Consider the following 18,868-nt stretch of genomic DNA (forward strand, 5'->3'; position numbering starts at 1 on the left):
GACAACACACACAGACAATGTCCTTGAGTGCCTCTGCTGGGAAAACGTAGCCTTCTGGCCACCCACACATAAATTCCCCCATTCCTACTCATTGGAAGCTTCTTGTCCTGCTCAGAGGAGCTGGAAAGGGAGCCCAGCTCCAGCCACACTGGCCAGGGAACAAGGGCAGAGCCCCACGTGGCCGCTGTGGTGTCCCTGAGCAAAGCGTGGCCGCCTCAGCTCCCAGGAAATGAGCCCTGGATGCTGGAAGGGAACGGAGCCCTGGGGAAGGAGAGGCAAACGCAGGGGCTGCCACGGTTTGATAACCTCTGAGGCACAGCAGCCTGGCCCTGGATGGCTCAGCACATCCATGACTAATGGCAGATTTATGGAGTGTCCTCTCCGCCGGGGAAGCGGAGCGCCGGCGTTCCAGCCACTTAACGGAGGGGACTTCAAACCAGGATGGATGAGAGCCCGTGGGAAGAGACAGGAAGAGAGATTCTTTAATGGTGACAGCACAAAGGAGCAAATCCCGAGGAAGAGCCAACAACTGAGACTGACACCTGACCTGTCTCAACAGCAAAGCTCCCATTGATTTCAGCGGGGACAGGGATGAATCCCTTATCCTCTATCTCCTGCCGGCGAGAGGGATTTTCCATGTGAGGGATCCACACCTGACCGATCCTTCAAACTCAGCCACCTGCTATTTTTATGAGAAAGAAACCGCGGTGTGGAGTCCACGAGAAGCTCAAATGGGAGAGTTTGTAAGCTCCTCTGGCATTAAGTTTAAATCCCACGCTAATGCAGGTGCCTTGCACGGGCAAAGGCAGTGCCAGGCAGGTTTATGGAGACATTCCGGAGCATTGGGAGGCAGATAAAGGGGAATAACTGCGGTAGATCACACAGGAGCTGGAAATGGCACGTCAAATTACTTCAAAAGGAGCTTTCTAAGGAAGCAGGTCTTTGAAAACAACAAATAGTCTGGGGCTGCTGAGGGATCCTGCCTGTCTGTTGCTTTTACACTCGGTGGCTTTTTCTGGTTTAGACGTGTTCTAAAGCTGAATGCCAAGCTCAGAATCCCTGCCTCCTGCAGAATCCCGGCTTCCTGCAACTTCAGCTCTTTGTGGAGCCACAGAGCAGTCAGGGTGGGAAAACTGCTCTGTCTGGAGAGCAAAATTGGCCAAAAATATGTGACCCAGCAAAACCTCAGCCTGGTCACTCCCCTGTCCAGCTGACCATGGAGCTGTGCTGGGACAGCAGGATGGCCCAGGGACAGGGGTGAGCCAGCCAGGAGGGACAGGTGTGCTCCCAAAACACACAGAGCATTGTGGCTCAGGAGGAATCATCATTCCCATTTCCTGGCTGTCCCCACCTGTCCAAAGAAACGGCAGCCCAAGTTCAAGTGTTCATTTTAAAATGGGCTGGGAAACACAAAAGAAGAGCCTGAAGCAGCTTCACCCAACCCCTCACTTTGAGGAAATGTCCTCCCTGGAGAGGAACGTGGGACAAGCAAAGAAGGGCCCCACCCTCCCGTTCCCATTGCAGATCTAATTCAGAAAACTCTTCCTGGAGCCGGGTTTAACAAACTCGAGCTGAAGACATGAATAGTTGGAGGCTGACGTAAACTATTTTTGGAAAATCGACTTTCTACCAAAGAAGGGATGTTGAGATTTGGCCCAGAGATAAGAATAGCTGTGCATGACCATTTGCATGGGCATTTGCATCGGAATTTGCAACCATTGCCAGGGAAAAGGAAAATACCAAGTCCTGTGTGGGCTGGGTTCCTGTTTGAACGCCACTGGGGTCATGTTCTGCCAGGTGAGAACCTTTTCCCAAGCCTGCTGAGGTGGAATGTGATGGAAAATGTTCCTGCTTTGGACTGGAGGAGTTCCATGACACAGTTTGGCCTCCCTTGTTGGGAAGATGGGAAATTCTGTCCCTTCCCTGGGAGAGAAGAAGCCGCCTTCCCTCAGCGAGTTAATTTATAATTCTTAGCTAAAAACTTCCACATTCCCATCTGTGTGCAGCTTATTCCCTTAAGGAAAGTCTCAAAGTTTGCCATGGAGCTGACCAAGCCCAAGAGTGGTTCCAAGGAACAGGGTGAGCTTGGGGTCAGCAGCTCCCAGCTGCTCCCCAGGCCTGGGGTCTCTGCAGGATTGCCCAGAAAATCCACACAGTGAGGGCAGGGTCACCTCGCCACGCACAGGGACAGCAGCATCCTGGGGAGGGCATCCAGAGGGAAAGAGGAATAAAGAGCAGGAGAAAGGATGAAATTATCTCAGCCCAATAAATTCAGAGTAGGAGGAATGTGATGGACATAACACAAGCAAGAGGGCATTCATGGATTTCCACCAGCTCGCCACAGACTGCAAGGGGGGATGGAAGAAATCCCAGCCCAGCCCAGGATGGGAAGGACCAGCAAGAAACTCCCAAAATCCAACCCTGAATGCAGCAGGCACACACAGAGCCATGGGGACCTGGGTATGCTCCAAGAGAAGGCACCTTCCCACTGAAATACAGAGTTTTTGTCTCTTGGGCATTGACTCTGAGTGACTGCGCTGCCTGGACCTTTCACAATCACACCATGTGGGCTCAGGGACAGAACAGGGGTAAAAAGCAACCAGAATCCAACAGGGAAATTTGGGTTCTACAAATAACTCCTCTAAAGATGCCCAGGATCCGCCAAGGATCTTTGGAGAACTCGAGGACAGCCTTGTGTGTGTGTTACCACATAATCCTGTGAGGCAGGAGAGGCAGATAAATTATTGCAGCTATTTTGGACAACGTCTGAAGTGAGGAGCAGCCTTCTTAGAAGGTCTTGAGAGGATTAAAGGCAGTGTCTGGAGCTGGGAGCAATGTGCTTGCTCCTGGGGCAGGGGAGCAGCGTCCCCTGCTTACCCCGGGCTCTGGGGACAATTAAGGAAGGTCACCTGGCTGGCATGGCAGGACAATGCCCTGCCCTGAGCAGCTCTGGCGTCACAGTCTGCCCAGACACAGCCACTGGAAAACATGGAAAATAAGGAAATAGGGCTGGAATTACAGCTCAGGCAGAAATGTTGAAACTGGGATGGGGTAATCCAGGGCCATTTGCAATCTGCTGGATGTTGTCTGTCCTGATAAAAATCTTTTCCCAGCAGTGATTAAGCAAACCAGGAGCTGGTTTTGGGGATGAACCAACATTAAGTGTGGAAAGGAGAGAAGCTCCCAATTTCTTTTGCAGAAGAAGAGGATCACTGAGGGACACAGAAAGAATTTTCAGAGGCAGATGACGAGCAGAACATGGTCACAAAGAATGTGGACACCCTACACCCAGGGAGCAGTGGGAGCTGCTGGTCAGGAGAAAAGGAATTCCAGCCCTGAAGCGTTCAAAAGGGCCGAAGATCAGTAACAAAAACCCCAAACCCACAATGTCTCAGCTAGAGAGGAGCCCAAGCAGCAGCCAGACCCCAGCCCAGCTGTGTGACCTGCTGAATCCCAGTCAGCAAAGACCAGGAATGGCACGGATCTAGCTGGAATCTCACATCCCAGACAAAGCCCACTCCAAAGCATCCCTCAGCCTCTGCAAAAAAGCAGAAGTGCTGCATGGTACATTTGAAAAAAACCCCAACTCCACAGACTGCAAATGTGCCTGGAACTCTTTCTGCAAGACAAAAGGGACATTTAGAGATAATGTAGGAAAAAGAGAATAGATTTTAAGATCTAGAGGAGTCTCTGTGCCAGGGAAGGAGACAGAATGTAATTTTTTGTCCCATCTGTTGGCTGCGAGGAACTGAACAACAATCGCAGTGAGAACCTTAAAAAGCAGCTCATGACTGGCACTAAAGCAGAGGCAGGAGGCAGCGACTGCCCAGGGCTGCAAATCCATCCTTGTGGTGAGCAGGAAAAGAGGATGGTTGGCTCGGGAGTACTCTGTGCCATCCACTTTCTCAAGGAGCTCAAAACTGGGGGTGCCCAGCATTGAGAAAACTCCAGGGAGAGCTCAGAGCCCTTCCAGGGCCTGAAGGAGAGCTGGAGAGGGACTGGGGACAAGGGATGGAGGGACAGGACACAGGGAATGGCTCCCACTGCCAGAGGGCAGGGATGGATGGGATATTGGGAATGAGGAATTGTTCCCTGTGAGGGTGGGCAGGCCCTGGCACAGGGTGCCCAGAGCAGCTGGGGCTGCCCCTGGATCCCTGGCAGTGCCCAAGGCTGGGCTGGAGCACTCTGGGGTAGGGAAAGGTGTCCTTGCCCATGGCAGGTGGGACTGGATGGGCTTTAAGGTCCTCTCCATCCAAACCATTCCCTGATCCCTGGCACTGCAGGGTGCACACACAGCCAGGTGCAGCCGCATTTCCATGCCATGGTCACACTGTGAACACAAACACTCCCAGACACATCATCCCTGCACCTGGAGCTGCTGTGGATATCTCCAAGTGCTGCTGGGGGGCTGTGGGACATCACCTGGACACATCCAGCCCACCAAAAGCTTGCGGACAAACTGGAGACCACGCAGAGAGGAAAATGAGCCAGAGGAACGGAAGGATTGAACTATAATCAGAAATTAGCAGAGAGGAGGAGGGAAACTTCTCCCCAGGCTGCCTCTGCAAGGGTTGCCAAAAAGCACCACACACATGCAAGATGTGCCAGATGTTGCTGCTGCCCAGGAAGGAGGCTGCAGGTCTGTGGTGGTGGCAGGAGCAGATGGCAATGGCTGGGAGGAGCGCGAGGAAGGGTGGGAGGGAGGAAGAGACACCCAGCTGCCAAAATCCCTTGCCTTGGCTCTGCTCACAGGGAGGGACTTGACTCAGTTTTCTCTCAAAGACATCTTTAAATGTTGAGTTGCCTGAATGGGATCTCCGAGTACGCACCAGGAGAGGGAATTCTGGTGTTGTGGGACTCGGTGGGAAGAGATGGGAGGAGCTGAGGCAGAGTTTAAGTGTAGACTGGTGAAACTGGGGGCAGAGAGGACCTTCCTCTGGGAGGGCTCACCTGGGGTCTCACACACTGTGCTAAACAAGTGGGCAATTCCTAAAAGGGATGCTTCCAGCAGAATCACAGGCTGGGATTTCATGACCATGCCACACACAGGTAAGACAAGCTGCTTCTTCTTCCTTTGCAGTGCATCCCTTAAATCTTCCCTGAAACAAAGCAAAACCTGGACGAGGGCGGGGGTTTTATTGAGCCCAGCAGCCAAACCTGGATAGTTGAATCTCCATCCATCCACTCCAGCAGTGCCGGGGTGTTGGGAGGGGCTCAGACAGCACCAGGACAAGGTTGGGCTTAGCAAAGCCTGAACCAGGCAGGAGGGCTTGAAACCTGCTCTGCCACAAAGTCCCAAAGCCAATCTCTGCTCCCACCCTGGATGCCAGCAGCAGCCTGGGCTCTGGCACCTGGGAGCTGCCAGATTCCTGCCCCGTGCCTCTGGAACACCAGGATCCCAACAGCAAAGGAAGGAGCTGCCAGCTCATCCAGGGTCACCCAGAGCGAGCAGCCACCTCTGAAAAATGCAAATTGCAATTTCCTACTTCATTCCCCACCTATGGCGGAGTTTCTTCCCTGGAACTGTGAGGATAAACTCATGAACATCTGGGAAGAGCAGATCCTACGGCACTGAGAGTGTTGGGAAAGCTCATGAGGTGGTTTTTTATTCCATACTCAGAGCACAGTTGTAACTGCATGCATTAAAAATGGCATGGGGTCGTCACTTTAAATAACAGCCATAAAACAGGTTTTGGGGGTGGAAAAACATGAATCAGAAATGCCTCATCCAATAAAACACAATCTCAGATACACTTGCACCACACAGGGATGGAAGGAAAACAAGCTCCGTGTAACAACTCCCAAATTTCTCATATTTGGTCCTGAAATCCTGTTAAATTCCCTCGATGGCTGATGGAGAGTGACTGGCACTGTCCCCATCCAAGCCCTCCGTGCATTATGGCAGGGCAGAGCCCCCACGGAGCACCAGCATTCCCAGGCTCCTTCCAGCCAAAGCAAATCTGGGATCTGGGGGGAACAGATGTCTTTGGGAAAAGCACCGGGTGGCCAAGTGGGAGCCTGAGCTTCATTCCCAGCTCAGCAGGCCCCACCAAGGTGGGGAGCAGCGCAGGGAAATGTTGGGGAGGAAACAGTGGGCAGAGAGGGAAAATAGCAGGGATGACAAACGCCTGGGATGACTGAGGAGCTGCCACGTCAGCGCCAAGCTCCCGGAGAAGTCTTCACCAGAACCAGCGTAATTCCTCCTGCAAAGGGCCTGGCTCAGCCCCTGCAATACAGCATTTCACTGCAGTCTGCACAGCAGAAAGGGTCCAAAAAAGGAGGACACTGAGATGTGTGTTAATCAAGTGAAGAACCATCTACAAAGAAAAGGCATGGATCTGTCTTCCAGTTGAAACGCTATAAATAGCCTTGCATACTTGCTTATCAGATTGGTTCGGCTGCAGGGATAATCTCCTGGAGAAAGCAATGGAAGCCCTGTTATGTTGGATATTTATAACCAGATGAAAGCTGAGAAAATGCACAGTGGTGTCAGCCTGGCGCTCGTGCCGCGGGATGGGGGTGCGGGATCAGCGCGGCTCCGCGGTTTAACAGAAGGTCAGGAACAGCTCAGTCTGCCCAAAACCCAACATCTGAGCTCTCTGAGGGGCTGGGGCTGCTGATGCAGCCAAGGCAAGGACATTCCCAAAAGGTGGGACGGTCCCCAAAATGTTGTGATGGTCCCACATCACTGGAGAGCCTTTGCAGGATAGGCTGAATACCTTTTCCTGTGCTGGTGTCTTTCCTACAAATCAGTGGCAATCAGGCGTCCCACACAGAGCAAGGACTGGTCAGGAAGGGGAAGGAGTTGAGATGAACAGAGGGAAGGAACACAGAGGGATCATTTAGATGAGCTGCTTTAAGGTTGGTTGGACCTGATTAAATTCACCGCAGATGATCCTTCTCGGGACTAACAAGGTCTGGCTGGAAGCACAGATGTGAATGTGCCACACCTCAGGCAGGGGACAGAGCAAACACAACTCTGGTGAGCTGCTCTAACACCCCAGTGCCTCCTAATCCCCAAACTGCCTGTCCCAGTGCCAGGATGCCCTCACAGTCTGCTTAGAGGATCACGACCCTGAGCCCAGCTCCTCAGGTCCCCCCTGAACTGCCGTGCCAGATTATCTGCACAGCACCAGGACCAGCTCGCGATAATGCTGGGGGATCCCAAGAGCCTTGCCCTGCCATGGCCTCTGCACCCAGCACAGGATGTCCTCCGGCATCAGGACAGATGCTGGAGCCACTGGAGCCTGATTCCCAACCCCTGCCATGGGAAGGGAGACAAGGCAGGACGTTCTGGGGGATGGAGAGCGGAGCAGGGTTGTGGTTATTCCTGGGAATAACTCCGCAGGGTCTGTACCACACAGGGATCTGGGTGTGGGGTGATTCCTGCTCTCCTGGGAGGTGAGCACCCACAGGGCACCCTGTGCCAAGACAGGGAGCTGGTTTGCAGGGCAGGTTTGTGATGCTGTGGGCAGGGAGCCATCCCTGGCATCTCCAGGCCATGTCCCCTGGCTTTGCTCACCTCTGCCCATCCAGCTGGGCACACAACGAACATTCCAAGGAAAATCCCAAGACAACCCTCTCTGCCCTCCACCTCCCAGGTGCTCCTCTCTCTCCCCTGTTTCTACTTTTAGCCCTGCTCCTCCCTCATAATCCCTGAGTTTCCTGTCACATTCCAGGGCTCAACCTTTCCTCTTCCAGATCCATCACCCCCACTACCTCACTGTGTCCCTCAGCTCATCCATGGGGCTTCTCCTTGCTCACCACCCTTCCAGCCTCTCTTCCGAGTACTGCTACCATGTGCCAGGGCTCCAGGAACTGCTCCAAACTGCTCTTCCCAGGTGACTGACTGGCACTTTTTGGGGAGAAAGTCATCTGCACAACACTCATGGACAGGAGGGTGCAACAGATGGATTTGGGAACCCCACCATGCCTCGCTCCAATGGTTGTAACACAGAGAACTCGAGGTTACTCCAGGAATAACCTGGGAATTGGGAAGGGATGTTCCACTAGACCTGTCCATTTCCAGAACAGAGGGACCCAGCAGGTTTGCAGCTCCCTAAAAACCATCTGAACACACACTCAGCCTCTTCCCACCACACACACACCTGTCCCAAAGCCAAGGATGCTTCCAGAAACAGGAGGAGACTTCAGCAGAACCCTCCGCCCCCTGCTCCTCTTCCCTCCCAGAAGTTTCTTTGACCCTGCCACCTCCACAGCCACCTCCCCTGGGGACATGAGCACAGAAGGCAGCAGGTACAGGAGATGTTATGTGCACAGCCAGAGCCAAATCCAAGGAAGCAACGGGAGCTGGCCAGAGAAGACAGCCGGGGGGTGGGTGGGCTGCAGCCAGGGGGGCAGCACGGGGGCAGCACGAGCAGCACGACCGCGGGGAAGCAGCTCTCTGGTGGTGACACCACAGACACCCCCAGGGTACCCAGGGAAAGCTGGACCCCGCGGGAAGGTGACCTGAGGGGCAAGGTGAAGGCAAATGTCTCTCTGGGGTTTGCCACCATCACCACCACACTTGATGAGCCTCCGCTCCACGGATCTCCTGAGCCCAGCCGGTGCCACTAAACCTGCTCTGCCCCCTGGAACCTCCCATAGCTCTGACCCCAAACACACACGGGGAGCTCCAGCACACCCCAATCCCCCTGAGGTAGGGACGGGCAACCAGGGGACCCCTGAGTGCAGCACACGAGCTCCCCATGGGCTGGGATACAGCCCCTCTGCTCGATGGTGGTGCTGCCATCTCAGACCACCATTCTGGGCCAAATCCATCTGCCCCACCACACCCATCTCCTGCCACACCCATCTCCAGCCACACCCACCTGCTTCCTGCCACACCCATCTCCTGCCCCACCCACCTGTCTCCTTGACTCCTCCCTTCCCCCAGCACGACCAGACCTCCCCTCCCTCGCCCACCTGTCCCCTCCTCACCCCTCTTGCTGCTCTCTTGCTCTGAGCCTTCCCTCTTCTCCATCCTCATCCCCACCAAGCCGAGCGTGTCCCAGCCAAGCTCCCACGTCACCCACACTGGGGACAGGGATCATGGAGGGCCAGAAGCCTCGGGGACAGTGCCGGGGAGGGGACAGGCGCGCGGGCGGGCACGTACCGTTCTCGGGGTGCTCCATCTCCCCGATGCTGCCATCGGGCGTGGTGCGCTCGTAGTGGTCCTCGGGCAGGGCCAGGGGCCCGATGCGGGGCCCTGATGAAGATTTGCTGCTGGGGGTCTCGGATTCCTCCAGCCCGCTGTCGTAGTAGCTGTGCTGGGAGGGGTCCTGCAGGTCCTGAGCCTGGCTGGCTGCAGAGAACGTCACTCGGCGATGAGGTAACTGCAGGCAAGAGAGAAGATGTTGCATCACCCACCTGACAGGTGAAAGCAAAGGGTGGGGACATCCAACCTGACCCCATCCTCAGCCCCCAGAGCCGTCCTGGCACACTCAACACCAGGGTCCATCCCAGCCAAGAGCTCCCCATCACGTGTAGGGAGCACACTTTGCACGGTCCCTGTGCTGCCCCAACCCATCACTCCCCCCACAGCTCTGTCCCAGCCTCGTCTGCCACCCAGGTGTCCCCTCCCATGTCAGGACAGCTCTGGAGAAGTCCCCCCCATCAGCACAGCCTCCTGAATCACTGTCCCCACCCTTGACCAGGGATCCCCACTTGGCAGGTTCCCAACGCAGCCCCAGAGTCTCGCGTGGCCAAGGCCACCCCAAAGCCTCTCTGATGGCATCTCTGCCCAGCACAGAGCCACATCCTCCCTCCCCTGCCAGCCCCCGGCCTGACCCCAGCTCCCATCCTCAGGATTCACCTCGTTAAGCCTTTTCAAGACCCCAGTTCACACTCTCCCTCCCCAGCTCTGCCTCAGCTCGGAGCAGCTCCCTGCCAGCAGCCATTAAGCCACATCATTATCCCGCTCCAAATCCTTCCACCAAATCCTTCTTTGGTGTGATTACCGAGGAGTGGAGTGGAGAGTTCAAGGGGCAAGAGAGGGGAATGAAACACAACCACCAAGAGCAAGAAAAAAACCACCACAATATTTCCCCACCAGCAACGTGGCAAAAAGCCCAAGACAGGAATTATTTGATGGGGATCTGAAGGTGATGAGGTGAGAGAGGAGCCAACACAACGTTTAGGCTGAATACCTTTTTCTGTGCTGGTGTCTTTCCTACAAATCAGTGGCAATCAGGCGTCCCACACACAGCCAGCACCGGCCAGGAAGGGGAAGGAATTGAGACGAACAGAGGGAAGGAACACAGAGGGAGCATTTAGATGAGCTGCTTTAAGGTTGGTTGGACCTGATTAAATTCACCACAGATGCTTAGAGACCTGATTTAAGTAACTTCAGAGCTGTTAGGGCTGCTTTTTTTTTTTTTTTTTTTCCCCAAGACTTTTTTTTTTTTTTCCTGAGGAATTTGTAGAGAATCAGGGAGCTTCCAGAAGACTGGAAGGGAGCTAAAATAGCGCCTGTCTTTAATGATGAGAAAAAAGAAGAGCTGGAGAATTATAAAACAGTTAGCTTAATTTCAGTTCCTGGAAAAATACTGAAGCAGATAAAAGAACTCTTTGTAAGTACCTACAAGATAACAAGGAAATGAGTAACAGCCACTGTAGGTTTGTCACAAACAAACATGTCAAGCCATTGAACTCCTTCCTTTGAAAAGACAGCAGGCCTCGTGGAGGGAGGAGGAGCAGTAAATGTTCTAGCTCGACTTGAGGAAGTTTTTTTTGACACTGTTTTAGCTGATTTTCTCATAAGTAATGCAAGCAAACAGCAGAGATGCAGCACGGTACATCCCTGTCTGGGTAATGTGGGTGCAAATCATTTGGAAAGTGTTATTCCCGAAGGAATTACTGCAGACAGCCTTTTCTGCTGGGATCATGGATCACATTAAAGCTCTGGGTTGTGTCCCGAATCCGTGGCTGGGCTGTGCTTTCATGAGCTGCTGGCATGACAGATGTGGGATGGGTCTGTCACATCTGCACCCTGGTGAGGAGCACTCACAGCTGGCTGAGGATCACTGCACATCATGGGGATCCACCCCTGCTGCCAGCCTCCCACCCAAAAATGCATCAATATTGGGATGTGTGAATGGGCTGGGATGTGCCAGCTCTGCTGGGTGCCAGGAGGCTGAGCTGGGAGAGTGCCCCACTTCAGCAGAGAAGAACAGACAAGCAGTCATTAGAAACCATGATGAAATATTTCAAAAAAAGAGAGAAATTGGTTCAGGGAAGAGAAGGTTAAGGCTGGAAAGGAAAAGCCTCTGCTTGGGACCACTGGCAGATGAGAAGGAGTGACCTCTACCTGCAGTGGGGAACACCGGGTTAATCACTGTGGCAAAAACCCCACAGTGGAGGCTTTGGCCAGGTGTAATCGCAGGATCATGGCAGGGTTTGAGCTGGAAGGGCCTTAAAGCTCATCTCATCCATGGGCAGGCACCTTCCACCAGCCCAGGTGGCTCCGAGCCCTGTCCAGCCCAACTTGGACACTGCCAGGATGGGCACAGCACAGGGGGCACAGCACAGGGGGCACAGCAAAGGGGGCACAGCAAAGGGGCACAGCAGAGGGGGCACAGCACAGGGGGCACTGGATGGGCACAGCAGAGGGGGCACAGGATGGGGCTGCCAGAGCAGAGGGTGCACCCCCTGCCATTGAGGCACAAGTGAGCTCCTCCCGGGAGGGCTCTGGAGGAGCTGAGGACAAGGCAGCACTGCCCAGGTGACAATGACACTCTGGAGTCCCCTCCCAGCCTACAGGCATCGTGTACAGCCTGGCACTGCCCTACCCCTGGCCCTGCCCATCCAGCTGAAACCAATTTCCTGCCTTGCCTGGCCCATCCCTAGCTCCTGCTTTCCCTCCTGCTTTCCCTCCTGCTTGCACCAGCCCCGCTCCTTGGGGTGCTGAGATAACACAAATCAACATCGTCCCACAGCCAGCCTGTGACAGCCACCATCCCCCCAGCCCCGGGGGCTGCATCCCAACAGCAGCGCTTGTACCTGAAAAACACCTCCTGTAAATGTCACCAGGCAGCCCTGGAAAGGGCTCCTCTCACTGCAGGGCTCTGAGCCCCGTCCCTGCAGCCCACAGGGCAGCGTGGCACTGGCACGGGCAGTGCCCCCTCCCTCTGTGCCCAGCCCCACCAGCAGGTCCCTGGGATGCTCTCCACCCCCCTCAGCCCGGCTCTGGAATCATGGAAAAGCACGGAATTGATTTGTCTGGCCCTGACTCACAGAAATTGGGTTTGGTGTGACCTTTCTGGGGAGGGTAAAGAGCCTTGGAGCAGGCAGTGCCCTCTGCACAAGGAGCTGCCTGTGCAGGGCAGTCCAGGCGCAGCAGAGCCTTCTGTGTGAGGAGTCAAACACAGCAGCTCCGAGTCACAACCTGCAAACAGCAAATCTGTTTTGGGGCCCTCATCTCTGCTTGCCCCAGTTTTTCCCCGTTCCTCATCAGAGGTGACCTTTGCAGGTGCCATCTCACCAGGGCTTCCTGCAGCGCCTTCCTGCCCTTCCAACCTCACAGGTTTTTCCACCTGAGGTCTGTGCCAGCCTCTTAACCCTGAGCTACTCATGCAGCGTGACCCTTGAATCCATTTTACAGCCAGCACTTCCCAGGATATCAGCCAGAGCTCCGTTCCTCCGCGCGCAGCTCCGCGTTAAAACGCACTTTGTTTAAATGGGCCCAGTTTACCAGGCAATCTGGATTGCTCTGCATGGCTGCTCCGTCCCCAGCACCATCTCCCACTCCACCAACCTCTGTGGCAGCCACGGGTTTATCAGCAGTGATTTCAGATTTCCTTCCAGACCATTGATTGCAGTGGTGAATGGCAGCGAGTGCTGAGGAGCAGCTCCAGGAGAACCTGGCTCCACGAGGGATCCCAGCCAAGCCTCCCTTCCCTTCCCTAAGCTCTGGATAAACCAGATCTGCCTCACTATGCCGTGTTCAGAATCCCAGAATCCCAGGCTGGAAAAGCCCTCCAAGGTCATGGAGTCCAAGCCATGCCTGATCCCCAGCCCCGAGTGCCAAACGCCATATCCAGGCGTTCCTTGGGCACTCCAAACCTCCCTGGGCAGCTCCTCCCAATGCCTGACCTCCCTCTCCATGGAGAAATTCCTGCTGATGTCCAACCTCAGAGCAGTGTTCATGCAAAACAATAAAAACAATAATAATGATAGTGATAAAATCCCCGTTATCAGCTGGGAGCGTCCGTCTGTCTCCAGCTGCTCTGTGCCCAACACAAACCAGCTCTGCCTCTGCAGCCCTGTGGGAATGCCTGCAGCAGCCCTTGTTCCTCACAGAGGCCAGGACCATGCCTAAGGAGAGGTTTAAAAGCCAGACCTGTCACGTAATGCCAGTGCCCAGTGTCCCCTGCCATCAGGCACAGTGACTGACGTCAGTGCTATTTCCATCAGCCCTTCCCTGCTTTAGCCATTAATCCAGCTGTTCCCCGGGGCTGCCCAGGGCAGGGAGCACTGCACAGCTCCTCCAGCTGCTCGTGGCATCGCTGCCCTGCCAGTCCTGCCCTCCCCAGGCTCCCAAGCCCCATGGACAGCTCCAGAGCAGAGATCCCACTCTTTACTGCAAATTATTCCATTCCATTATGTCAAATATTTCTATTTTGAATGCTTTTCCTGGTTCCCAACACATGGGCAGGTCCCCCATCCTACGTTGTTATGTCTCAGCCCAAATTACTCCACCTATTTAGTCAATACTTCTGCATTTTTCTCCATAATTAACAATTTTGCAATCTCCACTTGGAATTGACAGTTCCTGAATTCCACCTCTTCCTGGCGCATTTTTTAAAGTACTTATTGTGTTGACTTTGTAATAATTGATTTTCCCCCAATGTCTTTGGCTTTGCTTGTTAATTTTCTACACTCCAGAACGACTCATTTCTCCTAATTGCTGTAACTCCCTCCTTTTACCCCCAGTATTTATTGGTTTCCTACTTCCAACTGCTGCCACTGTGCTTGAATGAGATTTGGGGCAGAGCTGTCTATTTTCTCAGCTGAGAAATTGCGGCTTTGGATAAAAAAAACCTGCATTTTCAGGGTTCCCCAGTGCTCACTGTGATATTTTTGATGGGGACACCAGTACCAGCACCAGGGACAAACCGAGCCCCTGTCCCCCTCTTCCTGCAGGGATGCTCTGATGGGGATGTTCATGAAAATCCTGCATGTTCCGTGCTGCCACAGCTCAGGGATTTTTCCTGAGGAGGAATCCTTGGCAGCTCTCCCTCTGCTGACCCCATCCATCCTCTGTGAAGCGCTCTCCTGCCTTTTTGAGGCCGTGCCTGCTCCGGCCTCTGCAGATTCCGGCAGCAGTGAACTCCAGCCCATGTGCTCTCTGGAAAAGCTCTTCCCTTTGCTCCTGCCTCTGCTGCCTGCTCGTTCTGCCTTGAACTTCTCCTACCTGCAGGGTTGTGAGGAACAGCAGTAATTACTCCTCGCTCTGCCCCCCTTCCAAGTCCACAAATCCAGGCTGCATCCGGCTCTGCCAGGTCCTGCTGCAGAAACAAGGCAGCTCTGGCCAGCCCTGCTGCCCATCCCTGTGCCCATTCCATCCCTGCTGCCCATCCCTGTGCCCCTTCCATCCCATCTGCCCGTCCCTGTGCCCCTTCCAGCCGTGCTGCCCATCCCTGTGCCCATTCCATCCCATCTGCCTGTCCCTGTGCCCATTCCATCCCTACTGCCCTTCCCTGTGCTCCTTCCATCCCTACTGCCCATCCCTGTGCCCCTTCCAGCCATGCTGCCCTTCCCTGTGCCCCTTCCATCCCATCTGCCCATCCCTGTGCCCCTTCCAGCCGTGCTGCCCATCCCTGTGCCCCTTCCATCCCATCTGCCCATCCCTGTGCTCCTTCCATCCCTACTGCCCTTCCCTGTGCCCCTTCCATCCCTGCTGCCCATCCCTGTGCCCATTCCATCCCATCTGCCCATCCCTGTGCCCATTCCATCCCATCTGCCTGTCTCTGTGCACCTTCCATCCCATTTGCCCATCCCTGTGCCCCTTCCAGCCCTTCCCCAGTTTTCCAGCCAAGGGAAGCCAGCCCCAAACCCACAGCTCCAGCTTTGGGGCTCATCTGGCAATAACGGGAGCTTTGTTTTTGGTGAGGAATTTCTGTGGGCTGCCCCGACCTGCCTGGTCCTGGCTGCACATCCCAAACCCCCCAACACTAATCCCTGACTTTGCTGATTCCTTCTGCCAGGAGGGCACACTAGGAAAAAATCATACTGGGAGACATTTCTTCCAATATTTCTTCATGGAAAGGGTGGTCAGGCGTCAGAAGGAGGGTGGTGGAATCACCACCCTGGAGGTGTTCAGGGAATAACTGGAGGTGACACTCAGTGCTCTGGGCTGGGTGACATCAAATCTGGGTGATCTTGGAGGGGCTTTTTCCCAGCCTTAATGATTCTGTGAGGATTCCCATTCATGGATTCTGGACGGGGGTCAGGGGACCCTGCACTCCTCAGCCCCTCTGCTCCCTCATTTAAACATCCCCAGCTCCCAGCACGACCAGCACCAGGCTGATTCTGCTTGCTAAACCCGGCAAAAATAAAATCAGCCCAAGTGGCAGCAGTGCCAGGAGGCAACAGGAATTTGGGATGTCACCATGTCCCCACAGCATCATTGCCTGTGCAGAGGGCAGGGACTGAGCAGCAGGAATTCAGGATGTCACCACGTCCCCACAAACCCACTGGCACCGCTGCCTGTGCAGAGGGAGAGGGCAGGGACTGAGTAGCAGGAGGAATTCCATTGTTCACAAAGGAAACCACAAAATCCGCCCCGGGCACCCTTTTCCTGCTGGCAGGGACTGTCGGGAGCCACCCTGAGCACAGGGGGGAAATCCAGCCCCTGTTAACCGGCTCACTGCTGATCCCAAAGCAGCATCCACGCTGCCCTGGCCTCCTGTGCCTCCCCACATGCCAGAAGCTCCTTTCAGGCAGCTGCCAAGGGAGCTGCTTCCCCTGCAGCCGCCACAATGCAGCAACTCACAGGGCCGGGAGTGAAAGGCAATGTCAGAGCCAGCGCCCGGAATATCAAACTGAGCCACAAGGGAGCCATTGTGGCACTGGAGTCACCCAACTCCACATGGATTCATCAGCCCCTCTCCCTCACACACCAACCTGGAGCCATCCCTGGATATGGAGAGAAGAGAGAAGGATAAGCCCAGGGACTGTGCTTCGAGTGACCCAGAGCCAGCTTTCCATGGGTGGAGGCTTGGGAATTGTTTGCTTTGCCTGGCGAGGAGCAGGGCTCCAGTGCAGCTCAGCCTTGGGAGCAGGAGGCTGAGGGGAATTTTATGTCCACGGAAACCAGGGCAGGCCTCGAGGAAAGCTGGAGCTGAATTGCCAAAACCACCCAGGGCAACGCTCGAGCTCCAGGAAACAGGACACAGCTCGTCCCTGAGCCGACCATTTTACAGCTCCTCTGAGCCACCAGAGCTTCTGCTGCCCTGCTGGGGTGAGAATGGAGCTGAGACAGCTCTTCCCATCCTTCCATGACCCTCCAGCAGCACACTGTGTGCCCACTGCACTGATTTGTGGAGGAGAAGCCCCCAAGAGCCCTCCCTGCTTGTTCTGCACTCACCCTGCAGGTGATGGGAAGAGCTCAGGGCATCTCCTGCACAGCAGCACCCTGAGGGACAGGGACAAGGGACAAAGGACAAGGCAAGCACTGCCCTGGCTCGGTGTCACCTCCTGCATCTGCCCTCGGTGGCCTGGGGCTCCTGTTTGCCCCAAGAGCCCCTCCCTGCCCTGGCACAGCATCTCCAGGGGTTCAGTTGGTAGAGCAGACCCAGCTGCATTCCCAGGATTGCTCCCTGTGTGCCCAACATGAAGGAATTGAGGGAAGGGCTGGGATCAGGTCCCAGGGGCTGCTTTGGACAAGGGAAGGACATGGATGGACCCATCTCTAAGCCAAGATCTGTGGTCTCACACCTGTGAGACCCATCCTTTCATTCAAAACACTCCTTCAGGACCTCCCAAGATTCTGTCCCTCCCAAAGAACCCTGACAATTCTGGAGCACAGATAGAGGCCCAGATCTGTGATCTGCCAGCCTGGCTTTACTGGGGTCACCCCCACCACAGCCACTGGGGTCCCACAGGGCACATCAGCCATGGGATGACCGCTCTGGTCCATGATGCTCACGGGGTCTTGTGTGGTGGCTGTGTCTGCCCACAAATCCCTGTGTCCATCCCCAGCTCCCAACACCCCTTCAGCTCTTCCACTGCTGACAAACCAGAGAAGGAACCCACAACCAGAGGGAAAAAAGCACAGGAACCCATGGAATCCCAGCTCCCAAACCCAGGTATCGTCCCAAAAAGCACCTGCTCCCCTCCTGAGTGGCTGCTCTGCTGACAATTAGCGAGTGCTGACCTTGCAGTCAGCAGAGGCAGTCTCCAAGTCCTGCGCAAATAATGATAGCAGAGCAGCCAGCCTCAAATGGACATCAGCTCCCGAGGCACTATTTAATGAATAAATCCAGGAAAATGCGGGCTGACTCCACATAGGTGCCCTGAAGCCTCCTGAAATTTGCATGATGCTCAAAGAAGCCGCCAAAGCCCGGTGCCAACCTGCCTGGTCAGATCGAATTTATCTAACTCAGAGCAAGATCTAACGCAATTAGAGACCCATTTAGGCAGCCTGGGGACAGAGCCTGCCTAACCCTCAGCCTATCCCAGCTCTGAGCCCATCCAGGAGGTGCCATTTGGCTTTTCTTTGGGTGAAAATGAAGACGGGCAAGGAAAATACGGAAATAAATCATCGGAAGGGCGAACGGTAAAATGGAAAGGGGTCATAATCTTTATGGAATGATGTCTAAATTGGCCTGGCCGTGCTGCCCTGGAATGTCTGTCACCATCCAGCTGATAATGGAGCTATTCTGGAGATGGTTGGTGTGGAGTGGAAATTGCCCTGGACGCGGCAGGAGGCCTCATAATCACGTTAAAACCATCTTAAGATCCCAGGGAGAAAAAGCTTTCCGGGACTGGGAGCAACACTTGAATGAAACCCTCGAGGAATCCAACAGCTGCAGAGTGGGGAAATGATGCTGGGAAAGTAATGAGCTAATCTGGCTCCCAGTTGTACCCAGTGGAGCTGACAGGGAGCACTGAAGGCTCTGGGGAGAGCAGGGGGTCCGAAGCTGTAGACTCAGGACTCCATAAAAAAAAAAATGGAGATAACCAGGAATGCTTCCATGGAAGCATTTCCACAGAAAAGCTGTCAATTTGCTGGAATCAGATCATTATTCAAGTGCGCTCCCTGTTTCAGGGCTGGGGCGTGGGGGGAGATCTTTGCTGACACGTGAAAATGAAAAAGTGATGCTCTTGCAAAGGTACCTATCACTTCAGGACTCCAGCCAAGTATTAATTATGGAGCTCAACTCAAAAAGGTCAGGCAAAATCATGCCTTTAGACATTACTAGGAAAAAAAATATTTATATATAATATATATTCTGATTGACCTGGGAAACAGGGGGGAAAACTGTCAGTTCTTCCTGATTTGCTTTCAAATTGAAAATTTTCCTCTGAGGGCAAACCTGTTTTGCAAGCAGCTCTATTTCCACAGGCAAAGGGCAGCAGCTTTTCCTGTCTGCCCAAGGAATTGTGCCTGCTCCAGAGGTCTGGGCACCCACACGCTGCAGAGATGGGCAGAGCCCTCACTTTAGTGGTCTGCACCTCCTGATGAGTGGAGATACCAGGTGAGACAAACCTTCCTTTGGAGACATCAAACAGGTAGGACAAGTCATAGGGAGGCTTCTTAGGGCCACTTATCTTGCCTGCACTGCCCCAGTTCCCATTCCCACTGGCACAGGACCCCTGGGATGGATGAGCTCCTCAAATCCCAGGATTGCTATCACATCCTTGG

At 54.5% G+C, this 18,868-nt stretch overlaps 1 protein-coding gene across 4 annotated transcripts in view; it reads right to left on the minus strand.

The window, feature by feature from the left end:
* The window catches only part of PCDH1 (protocadherin 1), a 58,041-nt gene that overhangs the window by 18,664 nt on the left and 20,509 nt on the right, over positions 1–18,868 (minus strand). For all 4 annotated transcript variants that reach the window (XM_063168467.1, XM_063168469.1, XM_063168466.1 and 1 more), the window contains exon 4: positions 9,116–9,335. In XM_063168467.1, the coding sequence (XP_063024537.1) occupies positions 9,116–9,335 (220 nt within the window). The remainder of the gene's footprint in view (positions 1–9,115; positions 9,336–18,868) is intronic.

Source organism: Melospiza melodia, chromosome 14, assembly GCF_035770615.1.
Source record: "Melospiza melodia melodia isolate bMelMel2 chromosome 14, bMelMel2.pri, whole genome shotgun sequence".
Lineage (NCBI taxonomy): Eukaryota > Metazoa > Chordata > Aves > Passeriformes > Passerellidae > Melospiza > Melospiza melodia.